Below are 22511 nucleotides of genomic sequence, written 5' to 3'. Positions count from 1 at the left end.
ATTAAAGCAGGATAAATGTTACGTTAAAGGAGGATAAAATGTTACGTTAAAGGAGGATAAAATGTTACATTAAAGGATAAAAGTTACATTAAAGGAGGATAAATGTTACATTAAAGGAAGATAAAAGTTACATTAAAGGAGGATAAATGTTACATTAAAGGAGGATAAAATGTTACATTAAAGCAGGATAAAAGTTACATTAAAGCTGGATAAATGTTACATTAAAGCAGGATAAAAGTTACATTAAAGGAGGATAAATGTTACATTAAAGGAGGATAAATGTTACATTAAAGGAGGATAAAAGTTACATTAAAGCAGGATAAATGTTACATTAAAGCAGGATAAATGTTACATTAAAGCAGGATAAAAGTTACATTAAAGCAGGATAAATGTTACATTAAAGGAGGATAAATGTTACATTAAAGGAGGATAAATGTTACATTAAAGCAGGATAAATGTTACATTAAAGGAGGATAAATGTTACATTAAAGCAGGATAAATGTTACATTAAAGCAGGATAAATGTTACATTAAAGGAGGATAAATGTTACATTAAAGCAGGATAAAAGTTACATTAAAGCAGGATAAATGTTACATTAAAGCAGGATAAAAGTTACATTAAAGCAGGATAAATGTTACATTAAAGCAGGATAAATGTTACATTAAAGCAGGATAAAAGTTACATTAAAGCAGGATAAATGTTACATTAAAGCAGGATAAAATGTTACATTAAAGCAGGATAAAAGTTACATTAAAGCAGGATAAATGTTACATTAAAGCAGGATAAATGTTACATTAAAGCAGGATAAAAGTTACATTAAAGCAGGATAAATGTTACATTAAAGGAAGATAAATGTTACATTAAAGGAGGATAAAATGTTACATTAAAGGATAAAAGTTACATTAAAGGAGGATAAATGTTACATTAAAGCAGGATAAATGTTACATTAAAGGAGGATAAATGTTACATTAAAGCAGGATAAAAGTTACATTAAAGCAGGATAACGTGTCATCGTGACCTCACAGAAACATTGAAAAATTGTTAATATACTAAGTTATTGTCATTTAATTTAAAAAGCGGTGGATGTTCAGGTTCCAGCTGCTCGAGGTGTCAGAGTTTTGACATGTTTTATTGATTAACGATTGATTGATTGAGTGCTGGAGCAGCAGAGGAGCTCTCCTTCACAGAAAGTGAAGCCTGAGCTGTCTGGACTCACCCGCTTCGGGCTGGGTAGTTCCCCATCTCCCCCTCCAGGGGGGTCTCTGTCACCCCGGGGTGAGGTTGGATCCCTCTTCCCTCTCCTCTTCCTCCCAGTTCGCCCTCCTCCTCCACCTCAGGGTCTCGTGCCCTCACTTCACAGCGAGCGCTCACCAGCAGGCCCAGCACCAGCACCAGTTCCCCCGCCGCTCTCATGTCTGCTCTGCGGTGCTGCCGACCCCCGGCTGCTTTTAAAGGGGGAGGTGCAGGGGGAGGAGAAGGAGGAGGTCCTGCCCCCGTTTCCTCTGCTGTGTTCAGTCACTTCCAAGCTCCCCCTCCTCTGACACATCTAAATCACCTCCAGGATCAGCGCCCCGAATGTTTATCTGTTGATTCAGAACCAGCAGTGTTCCTCTGAGGATCCGTTTCATTCTGACGGGTCACAGCACAAAAAACACTGAACTACAGCCACTAATGCTCAGATAACACCATGAAAGTTAAACATGTTCCCAAATGCTTTTCATCCTGGTTCTTTATTTGGTCCCTTTCTGTCTCTTTTTTGTATTTTGGTCTCTTTTTTGCAGCCATTTGTCTCTTTGTAGTTGTTTCGTGTCTCTTTGTAGTTGTTCCGTGTCTCTTTGTAGCTGTTCCGTGTCTCTTTGTAGTTTTTCTGTTTGCCTTTGTAGCTGTTCTGTGTCTCTTTGTAGTTGTTTCGTGTCTCTTTGTAGTTGTTCCGTGTCTCTTTGTAGCTATTCCGTGTCTCTTTGTAGTTGTTCTGTTTGCCTTTGTAGCTGTTCTGTGTCTCTTTGTAGCTGTCCCGTGTCTCTTTGTAGTTATTCTGTTTGCCTTTGTAGCTGTTCTGTGTCTCTTTGTAGTTGTTTCGTGTCTCTTTGTAGTTGTTCCGTGTCTCTTTGTAGTTGTTCCGTGTCTCTTTGTAGCTGTTCCGTGTCTCTTTGTAGTTGTTCTGTGTCTCTTTGTAGTTGTTTCGTGTCTCTTTGTAGCTGTTCTGTGTCTCTTTGTAGTTGTTCCGTGTCTCTTTGTAGTTGTTCCGTGTCTCTTTGTAGCTGTTCCGTGTCTCTTTGTAGTTGTTCCGTGTCTCTTTGTAGCTGTTCCGTGTCTCTTTGTAGTTATTCTGTTTGCCTTTGTAGCTGTTCTGTGTCTCTTTGTAGTTGTTTCGTGTCTCTTTGTAGCTGTTCCGTGTCTCTTTGTAGTTGTTCCGTGTCTCTTTGTAGCTGTTCCGTGTCTCTTTGTAGTTATTCTGTTTGCCTTTGTAGTTGTTCTGTGTCTCTTTGTAGTTGTTCTGTGTCTCTTTGTAGTTGTTCTGTGTCTCTTTGTAGTTGTTCTGTTTGCCTTTGTAGCTGTTCCGTGTCTCTTTGTAGTTATTCTGTTTGCCTTTGTAGCTGTTCCGTGTCTCTTTGTAGTTATTCTGTTTGCCTTTGTAGCTGTTCCGTGTCTCTTTGTAGCTGTTCTGTGTCTCTTTGTAGTTGTTTCGTGTCTCTTTGTAGTTGTTCCGTGTCTCTTTGTAGTTGTTCCGTGTCTCTTTGTAGTTGTTCTGTGTCTCTTTGTAGTTGTTTCGTGTCTCTTTGTAGTTGTTCCGTGTCTCTTTGTAGCTGTTCCGTGTCTCTTTGTAGTTGTTCCGTGTCTCTTTGTAGCTGTTCCGTGTCTCTTTGTAGTTGTTCCGTGTCTCTTTGTAGCTGTTCCGTGTCTCTTTGTAGTGTTTCCGTGTCTCTTTGTAGTTATTCTGTTTGCCTTTGTAGCTGTTCCGTGTCTCTTTGTAGCTGTTCTGTGTCTCTTTGTAGCTGTTCCGTGTCTCTTTGTAGCTGTTCCGTGTCTCTTTGTAGTTATTCTGTTTGCCTTTGTAGCTGTTCCATGTCTCTTTGTAGTTGTTCCGTGTCTCTTTGTAGTTGTTCCGTGTCTCTTTGTAGCTGTTCCGTGTCCCTTTGTAGCTGTTCCGTGTCTCTTTGTAGTTGTTCCGTGTCTCTTTGTAGCTGTTCCGTGTCTCTTTGTAGCTGTTCCGTGTCTCTTTGTAGTTATTCTGTTTGCCTTTGTAGCTGTTCCATGTCTCTTTGTAGTTGTTCCGTGTCTCTTTGTAGCTGTTCCGTGTCTCTTTGTAGTGTTTCCGTGTCTCTTTGTAGTTATTCTGTTTGCCTTTGTAGCTGTTCCGTGTCTCTTTGTAGCTGTTCTGTGTCTCTTTGTAGCTGATCCGTGTCTCTTTGTAGCTGTTCCGTGTCTCTTTGTAGTTATTCTGTTTGCCTTTGTAGCTGTTCCATGTCTCTTTGTAGTTGTTCCGTGTCTCTTTGTAGTTGTTCCGTGTCTCTTTGTAGCTGTTCCGTGTCTCTTTGTAGCTGTTCTGTGTCTCTTTGTAGTTATTCTGTTTGCCTTTGTAGCTGTTCCATGTCTCTTTGTAGTTGTTCCGTGTCTCTTTGTAGTTGTTCCGTGTCTCTTTGTAGTTGTTCCGTGTCTCTTTGTAGTGTTTCCGTGTCTCTTTGTAGTTATTCTGTTTGCCTTTGTAGCTGTTCCGTGTCTCTTTGTAGCTGTTCTGTGTCTCTTTGTAGCTGTTCCGTGTCTCTGTAGCTGTTCCGTGTCTCTGTAGTTGTTCCGTGTCTCTTTGTAGTTGTTTCGTGTCCCTTTGTAGTTATTTTAAATGTTTTTGTGGGTCTGTTGTCATTTTTAGTTTGTGTCTCTTTGTAGCTGTTCTGTGTCTCTTTGTAGCTGTTCTGTGTCTCTGTAGTTAGTTTGTGTCTCTTTGTAGTTGTTCTGTGTCTCTTTGTAGTTGTTCTGTGTCTCTTTGTAGCTGTTCTGTGTCTCTTTGTAGTTGTTCTGTGTCTCTTTGTAGCTGTTCCGTGTCTCTGTAGTTGTTCCGTGTCCCTTTGTAGTTATTTTAAATGTTTTTGTGGGTCTGTTGTCATTTTTTTCCCTTTGTGGACATTTGCATCTTAATATTTTTGTCATTTTGACATTTTTGTTTTGCATCTTGTGCATTTTTTTTTCTATAAATGTATCTTGCATCCTTCTGTGGTCATTTTGCATCTTTTAAGTTGACTCTTGTCTCCTTTGAACCTTTCTATGTACTTCTGTTGTCATTTTTTCGCTGTTTTTTGCTCTTTTCTTTTGCTGTTCAGACTTTGTGGCTCAGAAGTGATTCTGTTGCCTTTTCAACATTTTTCTCAACTCTTACAGGCAACATCAATTAGAAGATTTCACAGTAATGTAAACACAGTTTTATACAACACAGAGTGTGGAAGTCTGTTTCCTATCTGACTGAACTGTCTGACGGATACACTCAGGGTGCATTTCAATAGATGTTTTTAATTCCTCGATGACTGATTTTGGTTCGAATTATAATTTCAGCTGTTTGAGAACAAGTTTCAACTCTTTTCGCTCTACTTCACTTTCACTAAATACTTTTCCTGCTGAAGTGATAAGACGACAGGAAGTCCACCGACGTGCACAAGAAACAACCTCCTTCCTCCGTATGTTTATCCTGCCTTTGTTTCCTATCTTTGTGGGGTCAGTCCAGAATTATGGGGACATTTTCTTACCTTTAATTTTACCTTTAAAGATGTATTTCCTTTTATTGATAAAGTCTGTCCCTCTTCAGTATTTCCTGATCTTTACCACTTGAGGTCACTGTTGCTGCTTGATATATAAGTTACTGAAATATGTTTAAAAAATAAGAAAATGGCTCAATTGTGCGGATAAGACACATAATAAGTCACTGTTTCTTACAAGCTGGTGTTTTTAAAGGTTTTTAGACACTGAGAAAATCTCTTAGTCATGGAAAGACTCACTCTGACACTTTTTCATGTTTTTCTTTGCTCACTGAGAAGTTCGCAGCAGATTAAAGTGAATCACAGTGAAGCAGGATGGAGGGAGGTGAACAGTTCCTGTCAGAGCCGAGGGATTTTCCACTGGGACCGGCCGATTGGTTGGGGGTCATTTCCGAGGATTGTCTCAGGAGGAGGAGGAGCAGGAGGAGGAGGAGGAGAAAGAAGAAGAGGAGGAGGAGGAACAGAAGGAGGAGGATGCTGTGCTGAATGTGTCCACTTGGTGGCAGCAGCTTTGCACACATTTAATTCTGCACAAAGCTGCCGATGAGGTGCTGACGCAGAGTTGTTCTGAAATGCCTCAAACACACATGAATATAATATTATAATCATATCATATCTTTAAAGTCTCTTCCTGAGCAATGATTAAACCCTAAAAGCTTCTGTGCTGAACTGATTCCCACCTCTCACCTCCTGCTTCAGGGTCCACATCTCTGTTGGTTTCCTTAGCAACCTCTGAACCTGAAACTACATCCAACCAAGGAAGTATCCTTGACTTTCTGCTGCAGATATTCTGCCAGTAACTACCAGGAAGTGCTTTGGTGCTCCGGTTCGTGCAGAAAGATCCTACGAGTTTGAACAAAAACAAAACTTAAGCCACTAAAAAGCAGCATGAATTCAATACATTTCCGCTGTTTGAGGTACTAAGGAGCTATGCTTTCTGTTTAAAATATTTCAGGATTTCTAAAGACTATAACTTCGGTCTTATTTTCATATAGTTTTAGGAAGTTTAAGCTCCTCTGCCATGTCATTGAGATTAATAAGCAGCGATTGCATCTCTTTCGGGGGTTTAAGGGCAAAAAGAGTCGTACATCATCCGCAAAACAGCGAAAGTAAATCTTATGCTTCTCCAAAATTAAAGTTAGAACTCGCCACGCAACGTTAGCTACATTAGCCGTTTGGTTCGACTTATGATGGTTAGCTTGCAATTAACATCACGTTAGCCGAAGTTGCTTCAGGTTATTTCAACAGAATTGATCAACGTCAGAAAATAAAGAGTTAAAATAACTTGATGAGATAAAATCTGCCTGAGTGAAAACAGATGTTCATCAGTGAAAACAGATGTTCATCAGTGAAAACAGATGTTCATCAGTGAAAACAGATGTTCATCAGTGAAAACAGATGTGCATCAGTGAAAACGATAACTCACAATCCCACAACATAAACGCTAGCTAAGCTAACAGCTGCTTTTAATCATTTGAAGCTATTTTTCTTCCTTTTTAGTTATTGTGCTAATCTTTGTCATCATTTCTGATTCATGTATTTCCGTTGTCACGGTTTTGTTTTGTTCAGTTTGATAACCAGCGGTTTGTTAGCCTGTTCTTTGCATCTTTGTTGGTCCAACTCTGAGTTAATTAGAGCAGCTGGAGGAGGTCAGAGGTCAGATCCCAACATGCTTACAATAACGATGATAATCAGAAACAAAGCCCTGCTTTATTTATTTATGGTGACCATAAATAAATAATGGTGACCATAAATAAATGCCTTTGTTAGAGAAAATAAGGAAACCATCGTCTCCATTTTACATGTTGATCCTATTTCGTGTATCTTTCTCGTCTTTTTGTGTATCTCTAAATATTTTTGCATAATTTTTCAATTAGCTTTTTGATGTCTCTTGTACATATCTGGAGGTAACACTGCTGTATGTTCGTGTGCATATGAAACTCATTTTTATTGTGCTAAAGATTAAAGAAAAAACAAGTTATATGAACTCAAATAAACATTTTCCTCACGCACATAAAATGGCTAAACAAAGGAAAGAAGCTAAAGTTCAGTCTGAGGAGAAAGCTAGCTTAGCACTTTATGTGCTAAACACCGAAGCTACATTTAGAGGAGCCTGTTGCTCAGGTCCAGCTGAAGTCATCATTTTTGCTGGCTTTGCAGAAGCTCCTGTCACTGCAGTCATAAGAGCATAATTAATACAGACAGGCATGTGGGAAACTAACTCTAAACACATACCCTCATTAAGGCAGCTCAGCTATCAATTAGCAGGACGGCGCTACATTCCTCACAGACGTGATTTGGAACCGAGATCCTCTGAGAACTCAGTGCTCAACAAACAACGACACATCCAGCCCCTTCATATCTTCAGCTCTCACAGTTTACACAAATGCACATTTTTACACAGCCTTTCGAAGCTGTGATCCCCACCAATCAGCCTCTTCTTGGTGCTAATCAGGTCCGTACTGTCCGGACTGAAAAATATAAAATATTTTATTCACTTCAAACCAGCTGATGGAAACAAATCAGATTAACTTTTTCTGTTTTTAGGTGATTCAAAATGATCAAGGCCCCTAACCTTCTTGCTTTAGCTGCTAGCTAAATTGCTACTCTGACCACAGTTTGTCGGGGCAGACGGCCGCCCTGACTGGTTTCTTCTGGGTAAAAAAGGGAGTTTTTTCTCTCCACCAACAAAGAAATATCCTCAAATCTATTCCTGTTTTTGTTGTTACTCTGGATGGATGAAAGAAATGATTAATTGCTGTTTTTCCGCTGTTATTACAGAATTCTTCATGAAAATCAATAATATATTCTGAGGTTTGAGGCTCTGAGTGTAATGGTGTAAGACTGATGGTCAGCATTGATCTCGTCTTCAGAAATGAAATAAAAAGCATCTAAAAATAGGCCGGCGCCGGCTGCTGGCCAATCAGAGAAGGAGGCGAGGCAGCCAAGGGTGACTGTGTTTTTCTGCTGAGTCACATTCAGGTTCTTGGTAGGACAAAGAGGGAGGGCATCCAGTCCTGCCTCATCATCCCCTCTGTGCTCCAGAAACCTGCAGCACCGGCGCTGGGTTCTGTTCATTCTGCCGAAGTGAACGAACAACGTAACAAACGCGACTCACAAGCTCGAAAAGCATCTTTTCTCAAATACAATAAATAGGAAACAAGCTGTTGACATTTTCTGGGAGAATTCAGCCACCTGAAGACAAGTCTCCACATGTTTCCGTGACCCAAATACATCCCGAAGGAGGATAAACAGCCCGTATGTAACAAAGAGCTGATGACTGGGTGGGTCCATGACACATAAGTGACTTCAGGCACCGAAGGTGCTAATGAGCCGGAGGTTAAATGCCTTGAACTCCTCACCAATCAGAGCCGAGATGTGAAACCGCTTCAATATCCATTAAAAAAAGCTCTTACAACCCACAAAAATCCTACTTACTGTAACAGGAAGGAACAGTAGTGAAACAGTTCAATCTCATGCTGTGTTCATTTGTGTATTTTGACTTTTAAAAGGTTTTATGGAGCTGCTAATGTACATAAAACACCACCGTGGATCTTTGTTTTAATTGATCCAAGTTGGAACTGAATTGGATTGTATCCAATGAGAGTCTTGTTGAACTTGTTTAAGGTGCCTTAAGATCACTTTTGCTGTAAAAGTGCACTATATAAACTGAATTTTTGGGAATAAATCAGGCATCCAGTTTTTAAACAGCATCTATGATCAATAAGTTCAAACATTGACCTTTAAAACAGCAGAAATCACACGTGTGCTGGAACTTTATTCTAGTCTTTATTCTTATGTTGCTAACAGAAGCTAAATTTAGCATTTTAAATAGATCATCTTAAAAAGGCTTGTTGCTAGCTCCTCTTCAAACATCTAGCTAACAAAGCTAGTCTATATTTTTAGCATTAGCATGTTAATGTAATTTACAAATCATCTATAAATACAAAATACAAGATTAAATTCCAACCAGATCACATATGACACCTAAATATATTGAATGGCTGTTTTCAACCTGTTCAGCTAGCTAACAAAATGCTAACAAGGCTAAAGGATTGATTGCACATCAAAATGAATGTAAATAAATAAATGTGTGCTAACAGAAGCTAGCTAATCGCATCTGTTAGCACATTATTTTTGGATGCTTGATCCTAATTGTTCAGTCGGCACTTCATAGCTTTAAACTACTGAAGAAAGATAATCACAGTTTAAGGATGTTTCATGTGAAACTTGAACCGATACCAATGCTAATGTTAGCTATAACGGCGCCGATAGCCGGAACAGATTATTTTTGTTTTCTTTAAATCACTTAAACAATAAGATATGAATTGTGATTTAAAATAACCTTTCGCATGATGAAAAGGAATTGGATTGAATTGGACTGTATCTTTGAAGCTCTGTTATGATTTGGAGCTTTATGAATACAACTGAATTGAACTGAAACTAATTGTTGGCTGTGGAGTCTGTGGGATGAATCTGCAGCTGCAGGCTGATCCTGTCGGTTTTAAAGTCAACGTCAGATAAACATCGGCTCCTGTCATCGGTTCATGTCGTTCTTTGTGCTGATCAGCCGATTATCGGCCGATTATCAGCCGATTATCAGCCGATTATCGGCCGATTATCAGCCGATTATCAGCCGATTATCAGCCGATTATCGGCCGATAACGGCTTAATTAGGACGCCTGACGATGTAAATCCAAAAGGTTTTTTCTCCTTTAAACGATAAATAAACAGCAAATGGACAGTTCTATGAGGAGGATTTTATTTAAGTAACAGATTAAAGTATTTTCCAAAGTTGCATATCACGATTAAACAGATGGTACAAAAACTTTCTTTTTCATCTGAACTGAACTCATCTGGATGCATTTTGTGTTTATTTTGTGTTCTCTGCATCAGTTCTGTCCATTTATTTCACTTCTTTTCCTCCTTTTCCTCCTCCTCTCCACCTCCCTGCATCAGTTCTATCCATTTATTTCACTCTTTTCCTCCTTTTCCTCCTCCTCTCCACCTCCCTGCATCAGTTCTATCCATTTATTTCACTCTTTTCCTCCTCCTCTCCACCTCTCTGCATCAGTTCTATCCATTTATTTCACTTCTTTTCCTCCCTTTCCTCCTCCTCTCCACCTCCCTGCATCAGTTCTATCCATTTATTTCACTTCTTTTCCTCCTTTTCCTCCTCCTCTCCACCTCCCTGCATCAGTTCTATCCATTTATTTCACTTCTTTTCCTCCTTTTCCTCCTCCTCTCCACCTCCCTGCATCAGTTCTATCCATTTATTTCACTCTTTTCCTCCTTTTCCTCCTCCTCTCCACCTCCCTGCATCAGTTCTATCCATTTATTTCACTTCTTTTCCTCCTTTTCCTCCTCCTCTCCACCTCCCTGCATCAGTTCTATCCATTTATTTCACTTCTTTTCCTCCTTTTCCTCCTCCTCTCCACCTCCCTGCATCAGTTCTATCCATTTATTTCACTTCTTTTCCTCCTTTTCCTCCTCCTCTCCACCTCCCTGCATCAGTTCTATCCATTTATTTCACTTCTTTTCCTCCTTTTCCTCCTCCTCTCCACCTCCCTGCATCAGTTCTATCCATTTATTTCACTTCTTTTCCTCCTTTTCCTCCTCCTCTCCACCTCCCTGCATCAGTTCTATCCATTTATTTCACTCTTTTCCTCCCTTTCCTCCTCCTCTCCACCTCCCTGCATCAGTTCTATCCATTTATTTCACTTCTTTTCCTCCTTTTCCTCCTCCTCTCCACCTCCCTGCATCAGTTCTATCCATTTATTTCACTCTTTTCCTCCTCCTCTCCACCTCCCTGCATCAGTTCTATCCATTTATTTCACTCTTTTCCTCCTCCTCTCCACCTCCCTGCATCAGTTCTATCCATTTATTTCACTTCTTTTCCTCCTTTTCCTCCTTTTCCTCCTCCTCTCCACCTCCCTGCATCAGTTCTATCCATTTATTTCACTTCTTTTCCTCCTTTTCCTCCTCCTCTCCACCTCCCTGCATCAGTTCTATCCATTTATTTCACTTCTTTTCCTCCTTTTCCTCCTCCTCTCCACCTCCCTGCATCAGTTCTATCCATTTATTTCACTTCTTTTCCTCCTTTTCCTCCTCCTCTCCACCTCCCTGCATCAGTTCTATCCATTTATTTCACTCTTTCCCTCCTTTTCCTCCTCCTCTCCACCTCCCTGCATCAGTTCTATCCATTTATTTCACTCTTTTCCTCCTCTTCTCCACCTCCCTGCATCAGTTCTATCCATTTATTTCACTTCTTTTCCTCCTCCTCTCCACCTCCCTGCATCAGTTCTATCCATTTATTTAACTCTTTTCCTCCTTTTCCTCCTCTTCTCCACCTCCCTGCATCACTCCTATCGGTCCCACCTTGCTTCTCCACGTTTCTCTCCCTCCCTTTCTCTGAACAGTCCTCCCTCACGTGCCCTTTCTCCACCCCTTCTCCACCCCTTCTCCACCCCTTCTCCACCCCTTCTCCACCCCTCCTCTCGCACTCATCCATTAGCAGGAAGAACAGACTGCTGGCAGACGAGAGGAGTCGGCTGAGCCAGACGGAGCAGAGGGGCGAGAATAAGGAGAGCCGGAGGAGCAAAACAAGTAAATAACCCGAGGAAAGGAGAAGAAGAAGGAAGCAAAGCATCATGGACGCTCTGAAGAAGGGATTCTCCATGGCGAAGGACGGAGTGGTGGCCGCCGCTGAGAAGACGAAGGCCGGAGTGGGAGAAGCTGCCAACAAGACCAAGGAGGGAGTCATGTTTGTTGGTGAGGAATAAGGGATGGAGGGATGGAGGGATGGAGGAATAAGGGATGGAGGGATGGAGGGATGGAGGAATAAGGGATGGATGAATGATGGATTCATCTGATTTTTTTTAGGTTCTGAAACTAAGAAATGTGTCAAAAGTCAAACTTAGGCGAGTAAGTTGGAAGGAAAATGGAAGAAAAGTGCAGTTTTCCAAAATTAATCATCAAATTGTGAAAAAGTTCTTTTAAAAAATGGTTCTAATTGTCATGACTGTGTATGTTCAACAAAAGAAGCAATGGGTGGAGGACCAGAGAAATGGGATGGATGGATGGATGGATGGATGGATGGATGGATGGATGGATGGATGATGGATGGATGATGGATGGATGGATGGATGGATGATGGATGATGGATGGATGGATGGATGATGGATGATGGATGGATGGATGGATGGATGGATGGATGGATGGATGGATGGATGGATGATGGATGATGGATGGATGGATGATGGATGGATGGATGGATGGAAAGTGATAGAGATCCTGAAATATGAAAGTCCAGTTGTTCGTGATGCTGACGAAAAGGATGAACTGTAACAGATAAATGGAAAAGCTGGTAATTAAAATTAGAAAAACATTAGATTTCCTGGAATTTCCTTTTTCTGAGATGAAAGAAAAGATGATGGAAGAGAAGTGAAGCTTGTTTGCTGCAGAAAGATGGAGAACAAAAACAGGAGAGAACCACAGAATAAATCAAACAGAAATAATACATTTACCAGGTAAGAAATGAGTAAAGAATAGATGGAGAGAAACTCAGCAGCAAACAGGGAGGAAATAAGGCCGATGGAGGCAGGGAAAAATGGAGGACAAGAAGGTTAATCCTAAAATATTGAATGGATATAAGAGGGTGTGGTGTCTGTTTGCATTAGGAAGGAGGGGAAAGATGGATGGAGAGATGAAGAGAGGTAAAGAAGGACTGAAAGGAAGAAACACTGCGGTTAAAACGATTAAATTTCACTTCAAACTGCAGTGAAACGAATGATGGATCAGTTCCCAGACCACTCTGATGAATGAAGAGAGGGATGGAGGGAGCGGCAGGTGGAGGAGAAGAAGCTTAACTTTTGAATAATAAAAGGCAAAGATGAAGAATGATGTAGCATAAAGAGGCTGGTTCCAAACCAGCGAGGCAGAAGTTCCAGTTTAAGGAAAATAAAGAAGAGGTTTGTTACATCGACTTTATTTCTGCAGAACCTTTAAAAGCACAAAAGGCTTCACAAAGCGCTCATTTAGTGCTTTAAACTGAATTAAAACTGCAGGAAAAGCAAGAAGTTCACAGTAAAACGGGTTAAAATAAGGAGGAAGTCTGAAAACTGAAGTTTGTTTTACAACACGAGCACCGGAGAGACGACAGCCTCTAAATAATTTCTGTCATAAATTGCTGCAGAAGCCTCGACATGAGCTAACAGCAGCTATGAGCTAACAGCAGCTATGAGCTAACAGCAGCTATGAGCTAACAGCAGCTATGAGCTAACAGAGCTATGAGCTAACAGAGCTTTGAGCTAACAGCAGCTATGAGCTAACAGCAGCTATGAGCTAACAGCAGCTATGAGCTAACAGAGCTATGAGCTAACAGCAGCTTTGAGCTAACAGCAGCTATGAGCTAACAGCAGCTATGAGCTAACAGAGCTTTGAGCTAACAGAGCTATGAGCTAACAGCAGCTATGAGCTAACAGAGCTATGAGCTAACAGAGCTATGAGTTAACAGCAGCTTTGAGCTAACAGAGCTTTGAGCTAACAGAGCTATGAGCTAACAGCAGCTATGAGCTAACAGAGCTTTGAGCTAACAGAGCTATGAGCTAACAGCAGCTATGAGCTAACAGAGCTATGAGCTAACAGCAGCTATGAGCTAACAGAGCTACGAGCTAACAGCAGCTATGAGCTAACAGAGCTATGAGCTAACAGAGCTATGAGCTAACAGCAGCTATGAGCTAACAGCAGCTACGAGCTAACAGAGCTATAGCACACGTTCATTCATTCATTCTTCTTAAAGTACTGGTGAAATAAAGACAGATAATGCCTTATTTAGAGGCTGCATCCTCTAAGCCCCGTTCACTCCGTTATATGGGTCTCCAGTTATCTAAATATCTTCCGAAGGACGCCGACTTTCACCAAACTGTTCTCAGTGAGCAGATGAACGTATTTCATGCCAGAAATAAGGTTTAAAAACACCGGAGTTCCCCTTTAAGTTACAGCAGAAAGTTTGATTTCTTTTATTAACAGAGTCTTCAGAAGGACGCCGACTTTCACCAAACTGTTATCCAGTTTTAAGGTGGTGTAACTAGCTTTAAGGCGGTGTAACCGGCATTAAGGCGGTTTCAACAGCATTAAGGCGGTGTAACTAGCTTTAAGATGGTGTAACTAGCTTTAAGGTGGTGTAACTAGCTTTAAGACGGTGTAACTAGCTTTAAGGTGGTGTAACTAGCTTTAAGACGGTGTAACTAGCTTTAAGGTGGTGTAACTAGCTTTAAGGTGGTGTAACTAGTTTTAAGACGGTGTAACTAGCTTTAAGATGGTGTAACTAGCTTTAAGGTGGTGTAACCAGCATTAAGGCGGTTTCAACAGCATTAAGGCGGTGTAACTAGCTTTAAGGTGGTGTAACTAGCTTTAAGACGGTGTAACTAGCTTTAAGGTGGTGTAACCAGCTTTAAGATGGTGTAACTAGCTTTAAGACGGTGTAACTAGCTTTAAGATGGTGTAACTAGCTTTAAGACGGTGTAACTAGCTTTAAGGCGGTGTAACTAGCTTTAAGATGGTGTAACTAGCTTTAAGACGGTGTAACTAGCTTTAAGGCGGTGTAACTAGCTTTAAGATGGTGTAACTAGCTTTAAGACGGTGTAACTAGCTTTAAGATGGTGTAACTAGCTTTAAGACGGTGTAACTAGCTTTAAGGCGGTGTAACTAGCTTTAAGACGGTGTAACTAGCTTTAAGATGGTGTAACTAGCTTTAAGGTGGTGTAACTAGCTTTAAGGTGGTGTAACCAGCATTAAGGCGGTTTCAACAGCATTAAGGTGGTGTAACTAGCTTTAAGACGGTGTAACTAGCTTTAAGGTGGTGTAACTAGCTTTAAGATGGTGTAACTAGCTTTAAGGTGGTGTAACCAGCATTAAGGCGGTTTCAACAGCATTAAGGCGGTGTAACTAGCTTTAAGGTGGTGTAACCAGCATTAAGGCGGTTTCAACAGCATTAAGGCGGTGTAACTAGCTTTAAGACGGTGTAACTAGCTTTAAGGTGGTGTAACTAGCTTTAAGACGGTGTAACTAGCTTTAAGACGGTGTAACTATCTTTAAGGTGGTGTAACTAGCTTTAAGGTGGTGTAACCGGCTTTAAGGTGGTGTAACTAGCTTTAAGATGGTGTAACTATCTTTAAGGTGGTGTAACTAGCTTTAAGATGGTGTAACTATCTTTAAGGTGGTGTAACTAGCTTTAAGGTGGTGTAACTAGCTTTAAGGTGGTGTAACCGGCATTAACACAGAAACTGCACTTTTCTCACGTCATTTACACATTTTAAGCTTTCGACGTGTCATTTTAGGCCCAAAGAAGTGGTTCAGGTGGAGCGTCTCCATCAGAGCTCCTGCACATACCATTAAATGGCAGAGTTAGGATGAAACTTAGTGACGGTGGCGTCACATTTAGCAGAAAAGTTCACACTTGGATGTCGGAGGATGGCGCCGCACATCTGGCTGCTCAGTGTTAAATATCGAGTCCTGTCTTCACCCGTAAAGACTTCCAGTAAAGCTCCGCTGACACGAGGCAACAGAAACAGATCTTTAACAGCCAGCCGCTCACATCTAAAGACAAAGTTCCTGAGTTCTAACTCTCAGACTCCAGGACTCACAACTAAAGATAATTTCCCATCATGCACCTGCTGGAACAGCAAAGTGTGAGGCCAGCGTACTCTGAGCTGTTTCTGCTTTAAAAACTACAGATTTCATCACATTATCCTCTTCATGCCTCCACATGTTCCTCTGGCTCCTTTTTTCAGTTTCAGTTTAATTAAAAGTGATTGAAACAAGCAGCTGCTTATTGAATGATCCAGATGTTACAGAACATTAACATCATCCAGAGTTTAGTTTGATTATATTAGATGATTCCGTCCCATATGTCCTCACTTTTCTTTCCTAAGTGAAATATCAGGGTTCAGACCTGCTCCTCAGTGTTTTTATGCCTTTTTTCCTCTGAAAGCAGCTGGTTTTAGCTGTGAGAGCAGAACAGAAACTCACCTGAAGCTCCTTTAACCTGACATCCTCACACAAATCTACGGAGAAGCTCTCGGTCGATCATCAGGAGTTAATATCAGCGGCTAAAAGAGCTTCTGAAAGCACGAGAACAATCAGGAAGGATGGTTTCAGGAGGGTTTTAAAGCGGTTCAACAGAATCCTGCTGTTGGTTTCTCTGAAGCTGCTTATTCTTTAAATAAAAAACAGACAGGAGACGGTTAAATGTGAGACAGGGAATCAGTTTGGATCAAAGCTGCTCTGAGAACTGAAAGAGGCGTAATATCCACAGGACAGAAGAGTTTAAACTCTGGATTTAAAGTACGAATAAAACATGTTTGTATGTAGAAACAGAGCGAAATGCTCCTTAACTGGAAGGCTTCATCATCCCCTCCTTTATAATTCAGGATAATGTTCACTGGTAGAAAGCAAAAGGAGGAGGAACAGGACAAGAAAACTCTCCCAGCCTCATTAAATATGCATCATATCTGTGCAGAAGCTTCCTCCCTTTGATCGATTTGCTGTGCAGCAGCTTCCCTGCTGCCGGGAAACGCTGCCGAGTCGCCACAAAGTGCCTCTCTGTGCCTCGGATCAGCTGACGGTGAATCACAGACAAAGAGGCTGTTCTGTCGACCCGTCACATGTCGGCGCCCACCGAGTCTATTATGACCCCGAATCTGGAGACGCACCAAAGAACAGGAGGAATGCCGGAGCTGCAGTTCCTCTGATGTCCACCGGAGGGAGCTCCGGTGGGCACAGACAGGAAGTTTCCCCCATCTGACCCCAATCTGTTCAAAGCCAAAGGAGGCAGCGAGCGTGAAACCTCAGTCTGGGCTTCATGCAGCGGCTGCAAACGACATGAATCAATAATTCAGCCTGTCTCTGCAGAGGAAAGCAGGTCAAACCCAGACTCAGACTGAACCGGCGGGTGGGCGGAGCCGCAGGTCACATGACCTTCAGCAGAAAACAGGCTGACCCAGCAGCGTTCACCCCCCACCATCACAGGTCAAAGGTCAAACAGGAGCAAACAAACGCATCTTTAATAAGAAGCCTGCGTCTGTTCTTGTGTTATTTCTACTAAAGATGCTCAGATAAATGTTTCATATTTGCATGCATCTTTTTCAGGAAACAAGACGATGGAGGGCGTGGTGACAGGTGTTAACACAGGTAAACCAGCAAAACACACAGGTAAACCAGCAAAACACACAGGTAAACCAGCATAAAACACAGGTAAACCAGCATAACACACAGGTAAACCAGCAAAACACACAGGTAAACCAGCAAAACACACAGGTAAACCAGCAAAACACACAGGTAAACCAGCATAAAACACAGGTAAACCAGCATAACACACAGGTAAACCAGCAAAACACACAGGTAAACCAGCAAAACACACAGGTAAACCAGCATAACACACAGGTAAACCAGCATAACACACAGGTAAACCAGCATAAAACACAGGTAAACCAGCAAAACACACAGGTAAACCAGCATAAAACACAGGTAAACCAGCATAAAACACAGGTAAACCAGCATAAAACACAGGTAAACCAGCATAAAACACAGGTAAACCAGCATAAAACACAGGTAAACCAGCATAAAACACAGGTAAACCAGCATAAAACACAGGTAAACCAGCATAAAACACACAGGTAAACCAGCATAACACACAGGTAAACCAGCATAAAACACAGGTGTGGGGGATGAGTAAAGCTGCAGCTTTGCTTCTCTTATTTACCTGATTGTTTATGTCCTGTTGTTCTATTTAAAGAAACGTACCTCAAGAAAAAAAGGAAGCAAGCTTTAGGATATCAAACATTGATTAAATAACCGGATTTAAATGAGGATAACCTCCATCGAACAGCCAGAACCAGCTCAGGACCAGCTCAGAAACAGTGACAGAACCAGCTCAGAACCAGCTCAGGACCAGCTCAGAACAGCCAGAACCAGCTCAGAACCAGCTCAGAACAGCCAGAACCAGCTCAGAACCAGCTCAGGACCAGCTCAGAACAGCCAGAACCAGCTCAGAACCAGTGACAGAACAGTCTCTCCTGATTAGTTGTTTTATAAGTTTTATAAGTATTAGTTTTAGTTTTAATATTAGTTGTTTTATAAGCAGAAAAAACACAGTTTAAAATCAGTCTCTGCTGTAATCTGAGAGTTGCTCTGAGTAGGGATCCGATGCTTTATAGATAAAACTGAACTTAATTTGATTTAATTGGCACCAATAAATAAAAACACTTTTGTTGACTTTATTGATTAATTCAGCGGATATGAAATCTGAAACGTCTTTTTGGCGGTGGTTTGATTTGAAACAGTCTCTCAGAAGTCCACCGAACAGGCCAACATCGTTGCTGATACCGCTGTTGCCGGGGCAAACGAGGTCGCCCAGGCAACCGTGGACGGGGTGGAGAACGCAGCACTGGCGAGCGGATTCGTCAGCAAGGTACGTCCCGCCAAACGCCGTCAGATGTTTTAATTTCTGTTTTTAAAACAGTTTAAGACTCGTCTGTCACTGATTCTTTAGTTTTCTTTGATTTATGGCTGATATTTGAACTGTGGATGTTTTACAAGCAATAAAAAAAATAAAAAGATATATTTTTACATAGAGAAATGTTTAATTTTGTTCAAATAAGTTTTTCAGTTTTCTAAAAGTCACTTTTAACTCAGTGATTCTAATACAAAGTGATAAAAAGACACTTGTTAATTGTGTAATTATTTTTTGGATCAGTAATCCCTTCAGTAATTATTAAAATAATCTTCCATGTAAATGATTTTCATTGTTTTGTCTTTTGTTTCTCACAAATTTCTGGTGATTGGCTGGAATCAGGAGGAGGCGGGACCAGTGGCTGAGGAGGTGCCTGATTGGTTGGGGTGGGGTGGGGTGACACGGCATGATGCTCGTTGCCTGATGTGACCTCATGACTAACATTTCTAATCTGAAAAAACTCTTTTTCCAGAAGTTAACTCAGAAAAGCAAGTTGGCATTATCAAAATGTCTGTATCAGCTTTTATAAATATCAATATATTCATAAATATAAATATATATTTATAATATATCAGCTTTTCAATATCAGGTTTAGTTAGAAAAGGGAAATTGTTAAATCTGGAAATTATGTCAGATTCTCATCTAAATTATGTCCTAATTTGTCAGAAACATGCAAATATCTACTAAAGTCTCTATGAAATCGACTGGATGTTCGACCTTATGCTGATGACACTTTCCTTTATTCATAGGAGTGAATCATTCCCAGAGAAGCCTGTTAAGAAATTTAAAGATTAAGTTTCCTTAATGCCAGATCAAATGAAAAATCGCCTCCTCTCCATTTACAGAAACTAACTGTTTCAGCTTCACTCGTCTTGGCTTCATCTTACTTTTTAGAAGTTGACACCCAGAAACGCTGGAGTTCTGCAGTCCTTCTACCTTTCAGCATTCAAACAAGTTGCTGCTGTTCTTCCGATTTCAAGCTACATTTCTCCCTCAACAAATTGTGTAAAAATGAAAGAGCTTATTAAAGCTAAGACTAAAGAAAGCTGAAGTATCTCATGTAACCCTGCAGATGTGAGGATGGGTGGAGGCAAAAAGTAGTTCCACAAAGTTTTAAATGTTCTAGATTTCAAATAAAAACAGGTACCTCAGCACAGCTCTGGAGGAAGGTGCTGCATCGCCATATTTATGTCACTTCCACGTTTTCACTGCTATGTGTTGCCCTGAGACTCAGTGGAATAATTTGTCTAAAGTCTCATCTTTACAGTGGAAATGCAGAAAGTTCAAAGGAACCTTGGAGCTGAAGGTTGAAACACCACTTTGTGACAGTCAGTTTTCTCCATTTATAGGCAGGAAAAATACACAAAATTGCTATTTTAATCTTCTTGAGTTGAATCTTCCCATAAGCTCAAAGATGAAAGTAGATCTTAAGACGTTTTTTCTTTTTATTCGCGCTGCGTCTGCTTGTTTTGGGAGAAATGCAGCTTTGTCTGTGATGGATTTACGTTGAGTTGGTGACGATCTTCTCTTTCTTCTCTGCAGACTGAGCTCCCAAAAACAGAAGCAGGAGGAGAAGAAGCTGCACAGTAGGTAAGGAACCACAGAAATGACAAATAAAGTGGTTTTTAATCACATTAAACTGGGGATTATTTTCAGGTGCAGGGTCATCCATGTGGTAAAGAGAACAGTAGCTAAATAATAACAAAATGAGAACAATCGTGTCTCATTTTTCGAGTATGACCAGTTTTCACAACTGTTTATCACTTCTGTTAAAGTACAGCTCAGCATAAAGTTACCTGTCAGCTTCAGGGATAACTTTAGTGGTCTCTAATGCGGCTGTTTGTATACTTTGAACCTAGAACTTGTATGTTTGTGTTTGTTTATGTTTATGCATTTATCTACCCTTTCATCCAAAGCGACTTACATATATAACATTACAGCTAGCGTCAAAGCTAACAATAAGCTACATAGAAGGAAACTTGTACGGAATAATGATGAGGAATCGAGCTACAAAGAATCGATTTCCATTTGAAGAATCCAAAATCAATTGATAAATTCCTTGACTTGATGTTTGATTTAAGCCATTTTTGGTATCACCTGCATTAGAGATCTGGTTGTGGAATCTCGTGAGACTAGTTTCATGAGACAAAAGGACTAAAAGGATGTGTTGCAGTTATTTTTGTGAAAAACTCTTTTGTAACCAATGCAAATTTGTATTGAAGTTGAATTATTTGAATCGATATTGAATTGAATCACAACCATCTGAATCATAAATAAATCCCCAAGTGAGGATCCAAATGCCAAAGAGGAAGTTAATAACACTTTTATTTGTTCACAAACTCAACTAAAGGCTCTTCTTCTTCTTTGTTTTATTTTCTCACAGACTCTGATCACCGTGCTTTCACTGACGAGAGAAGAAGAAACTTCACTGCTGTTGCCCTTTGTCCGCTCTGATTAACCTCATTAACCAATAGAAACCTTCATCTCCCCTGCTTACACCCTCTGATGTTTAACACTCAGCGATAAAGTGACTCAGGTCTTGTCCTTCCACGCTGTCAGCTGATTGGCTGTTGTGGAGCCTCAGTGATGAAGTCTCTTGTGTTGTAGGAGCGCCACCCACCTGCTGTCAGTTACCTGATAGACCCCCCCGACAGATAACCTTTTAAAAGCATGTCGCTTTAATGTAAAACTACTGATGGGCTCAAACACACTTCCTGTCTAATTGATCCTTTTATAAACACTGAGTGTGAAATAAAAACAAGTTAAAAACCTCCTGCAGGTGTCATTCCTTCTTCATCAAGTATCACAGCTGCCCACATTCCCGTTATATTCACGTTATTCATTGTTTTTAAAACTTCCTGTACATCAGTTTAACATCGGTTGTCCTGGATGACCAACGTCAAGAAGCTGGTTGTAAATGATTGACTTAACACCTCCAGATGTGAGTCGGTGTTGGAAAAACAAAGAGAATTTGACTCAGAACTTGGCCACCAACTCATTAAGGAAAACATTATCAGACTGAGTTTGGTGCAGATTATGCAGGAAAAAAAGAATAAACCCAATTCCTCCCCACAGAAAAAGACTGATTTTGCAGTTATACCATCTCTGGAAAAAGCCTTGTCTATGAAAAAGAAGCCTCTTTTTTCCCTGCAACAGTGGTTTCACCCAATGCTTCTCCACTATTTGTTTGACTCGAGGCCAATCCAATTGAAGGTGGCTCTGAAGTCTTCTTGGCTTTACTCAGAATTCATTTTCACCATTGATTCTGGGTAAGATCCCCACCCAAACATTGGGCTATAGAGCCAACAGGTCCAGCAGGTAAACCCATTCATCCCTCTCCAGCTCCCCATGGGGAATCCTGAGGCGTTCTCAGGTCAGATGGTTATGGATCATGTTTTTGAAAAGTAACAAAGTAAAGTAAACACACTGTCCCCATAAGACACTTAAACAAACACACGGTCCCCACAAGACACATAAACAAACACACGGTCCCCATAACACACTTAAACAAACACACGGTCCTCATAAGACACATAAACAAACACACGGTCCCCATAAGACAGTTAAAAAAACACACGGTCCCCACAAGACGTTTAAAAAAACACACGGTCCCCACAAGACGTTTAAAAAAATCACACGGTCCCCATAAGACACTTAAACAAACACACGGTCCCCACAAGACACATAAACAAACACACTGTCCTCATAAGACACATAAACAAACACACGGTCCCCATAAGACAGTTAAAAAAACACACGGTCCCCACAAGACGTTTAAAAAAATCACACGGTCCCCATAAGACACTTAAACACACACACGGTCCCCACAAGACACTTAAACAAACACACGGTCCCCACAAGACACAAACAAACACACGGTCCCCACAAGACACATAAACAAACACACTGTCCTCATAAGACACATAAACAAACACACGGTCCCCATAAGACAGTTAAAAAAACACACGGTCCCCATAAGACAGTTAAAAAAACACACGGTCCCCATAAGACACTTAAACACACACACGGTCCCCACAAGACACTTAAACAAACACAAGGTCCCCACAAGACACAAACACACACACGGTCCCCACAAGACACATAAACAAACACACTGTCCTCATAAGACACATAAACAAACACACGGTCCCCATAAGACAGTTAAAAAAACACACGGTCCCCACAAGACGTTTAAAAAAATCACACGGTCCCCATAAGACACTTAAACACACACACGGTCCCCACAAGAC

At 40.9% G+C, this 22511-nt stretch overlaps 2 protein-coding genes across 3 annotated transcripts in view; one reads left to right on the top strand and one right to left on the bottom strand.

Moving 5' to 3' along the window:
• The window catches only part of mmrn2a (multimerin 2a), a 35207-nt gene extending 33783 nt beyond the window's left edge, over window positions 1-1424 (bottom strand). The window contains exon 1 of the mRNA XM_072390427.1: window positions 1217-1424. Coding sequence (XP_072246528.1) covers window positions 1217-1413 — 197 coding nt within the window. The 5' untranslated portion in view covers window positions 1414-1424. The remainder of the gene's footprint in view (window positions 1-1216) is intronic.
• Window positions 1425-11299: 9875 nt separating this feature from the next.
• Window positions 11300-21030, top strand: sncga (synuclein, gamma a). 2 transcript variants are annotated; one of them, XM_072390425.1, is made up of 6 exons: window positions 11300-11519; window positions 16899-16940; window positions 18092-18219; window positions 18604-18630; window positions 19804-19851; window positions 20645-21030. In XM_072390425.1, the coding sequence occupies exons 1-5, from the start codon at window positions 11399-11401 to the stop codon at window positions 19849-19851; spliced, it is 366 nt and encodes a 121-aa protein (XP_072246526.1). In that variant the 5' UTR covers window positions 11300-11398; the 3' UTR covers window positions 20645-21030. The 2 variants fall into 2 exon arrangements, with proteins under 2 accessions (XP_072246526.1, XP_072246527.1); XM_072390426.1 differs by lacking the exon at window positions 18604-18630.
• Window positions 21031-22511: the final 1481 nt, after the last annotated feature.

The sequence above is a fragment of the Leuresthes tenuis genome, unplaced genomic scaffold (genome assembly GCF_036924035.1).
Source record: "Leuresthes tenuis unplaced genomic scaffold, fLeuTen1.0.hap1 SCAF_8, whole genome shotgun sequence".
Lineage (NCBI taxonomy): Eukaryota > Metazoa > Chordata > Actinopteri > Atheriniformes > Atherinopsidae > Leuresthes > Leuresthes tenuis.
Note: the sequence above shows the minus strand (reverse complement) of the source record. Positions and strands in the feature narration are given on the sequence as shown.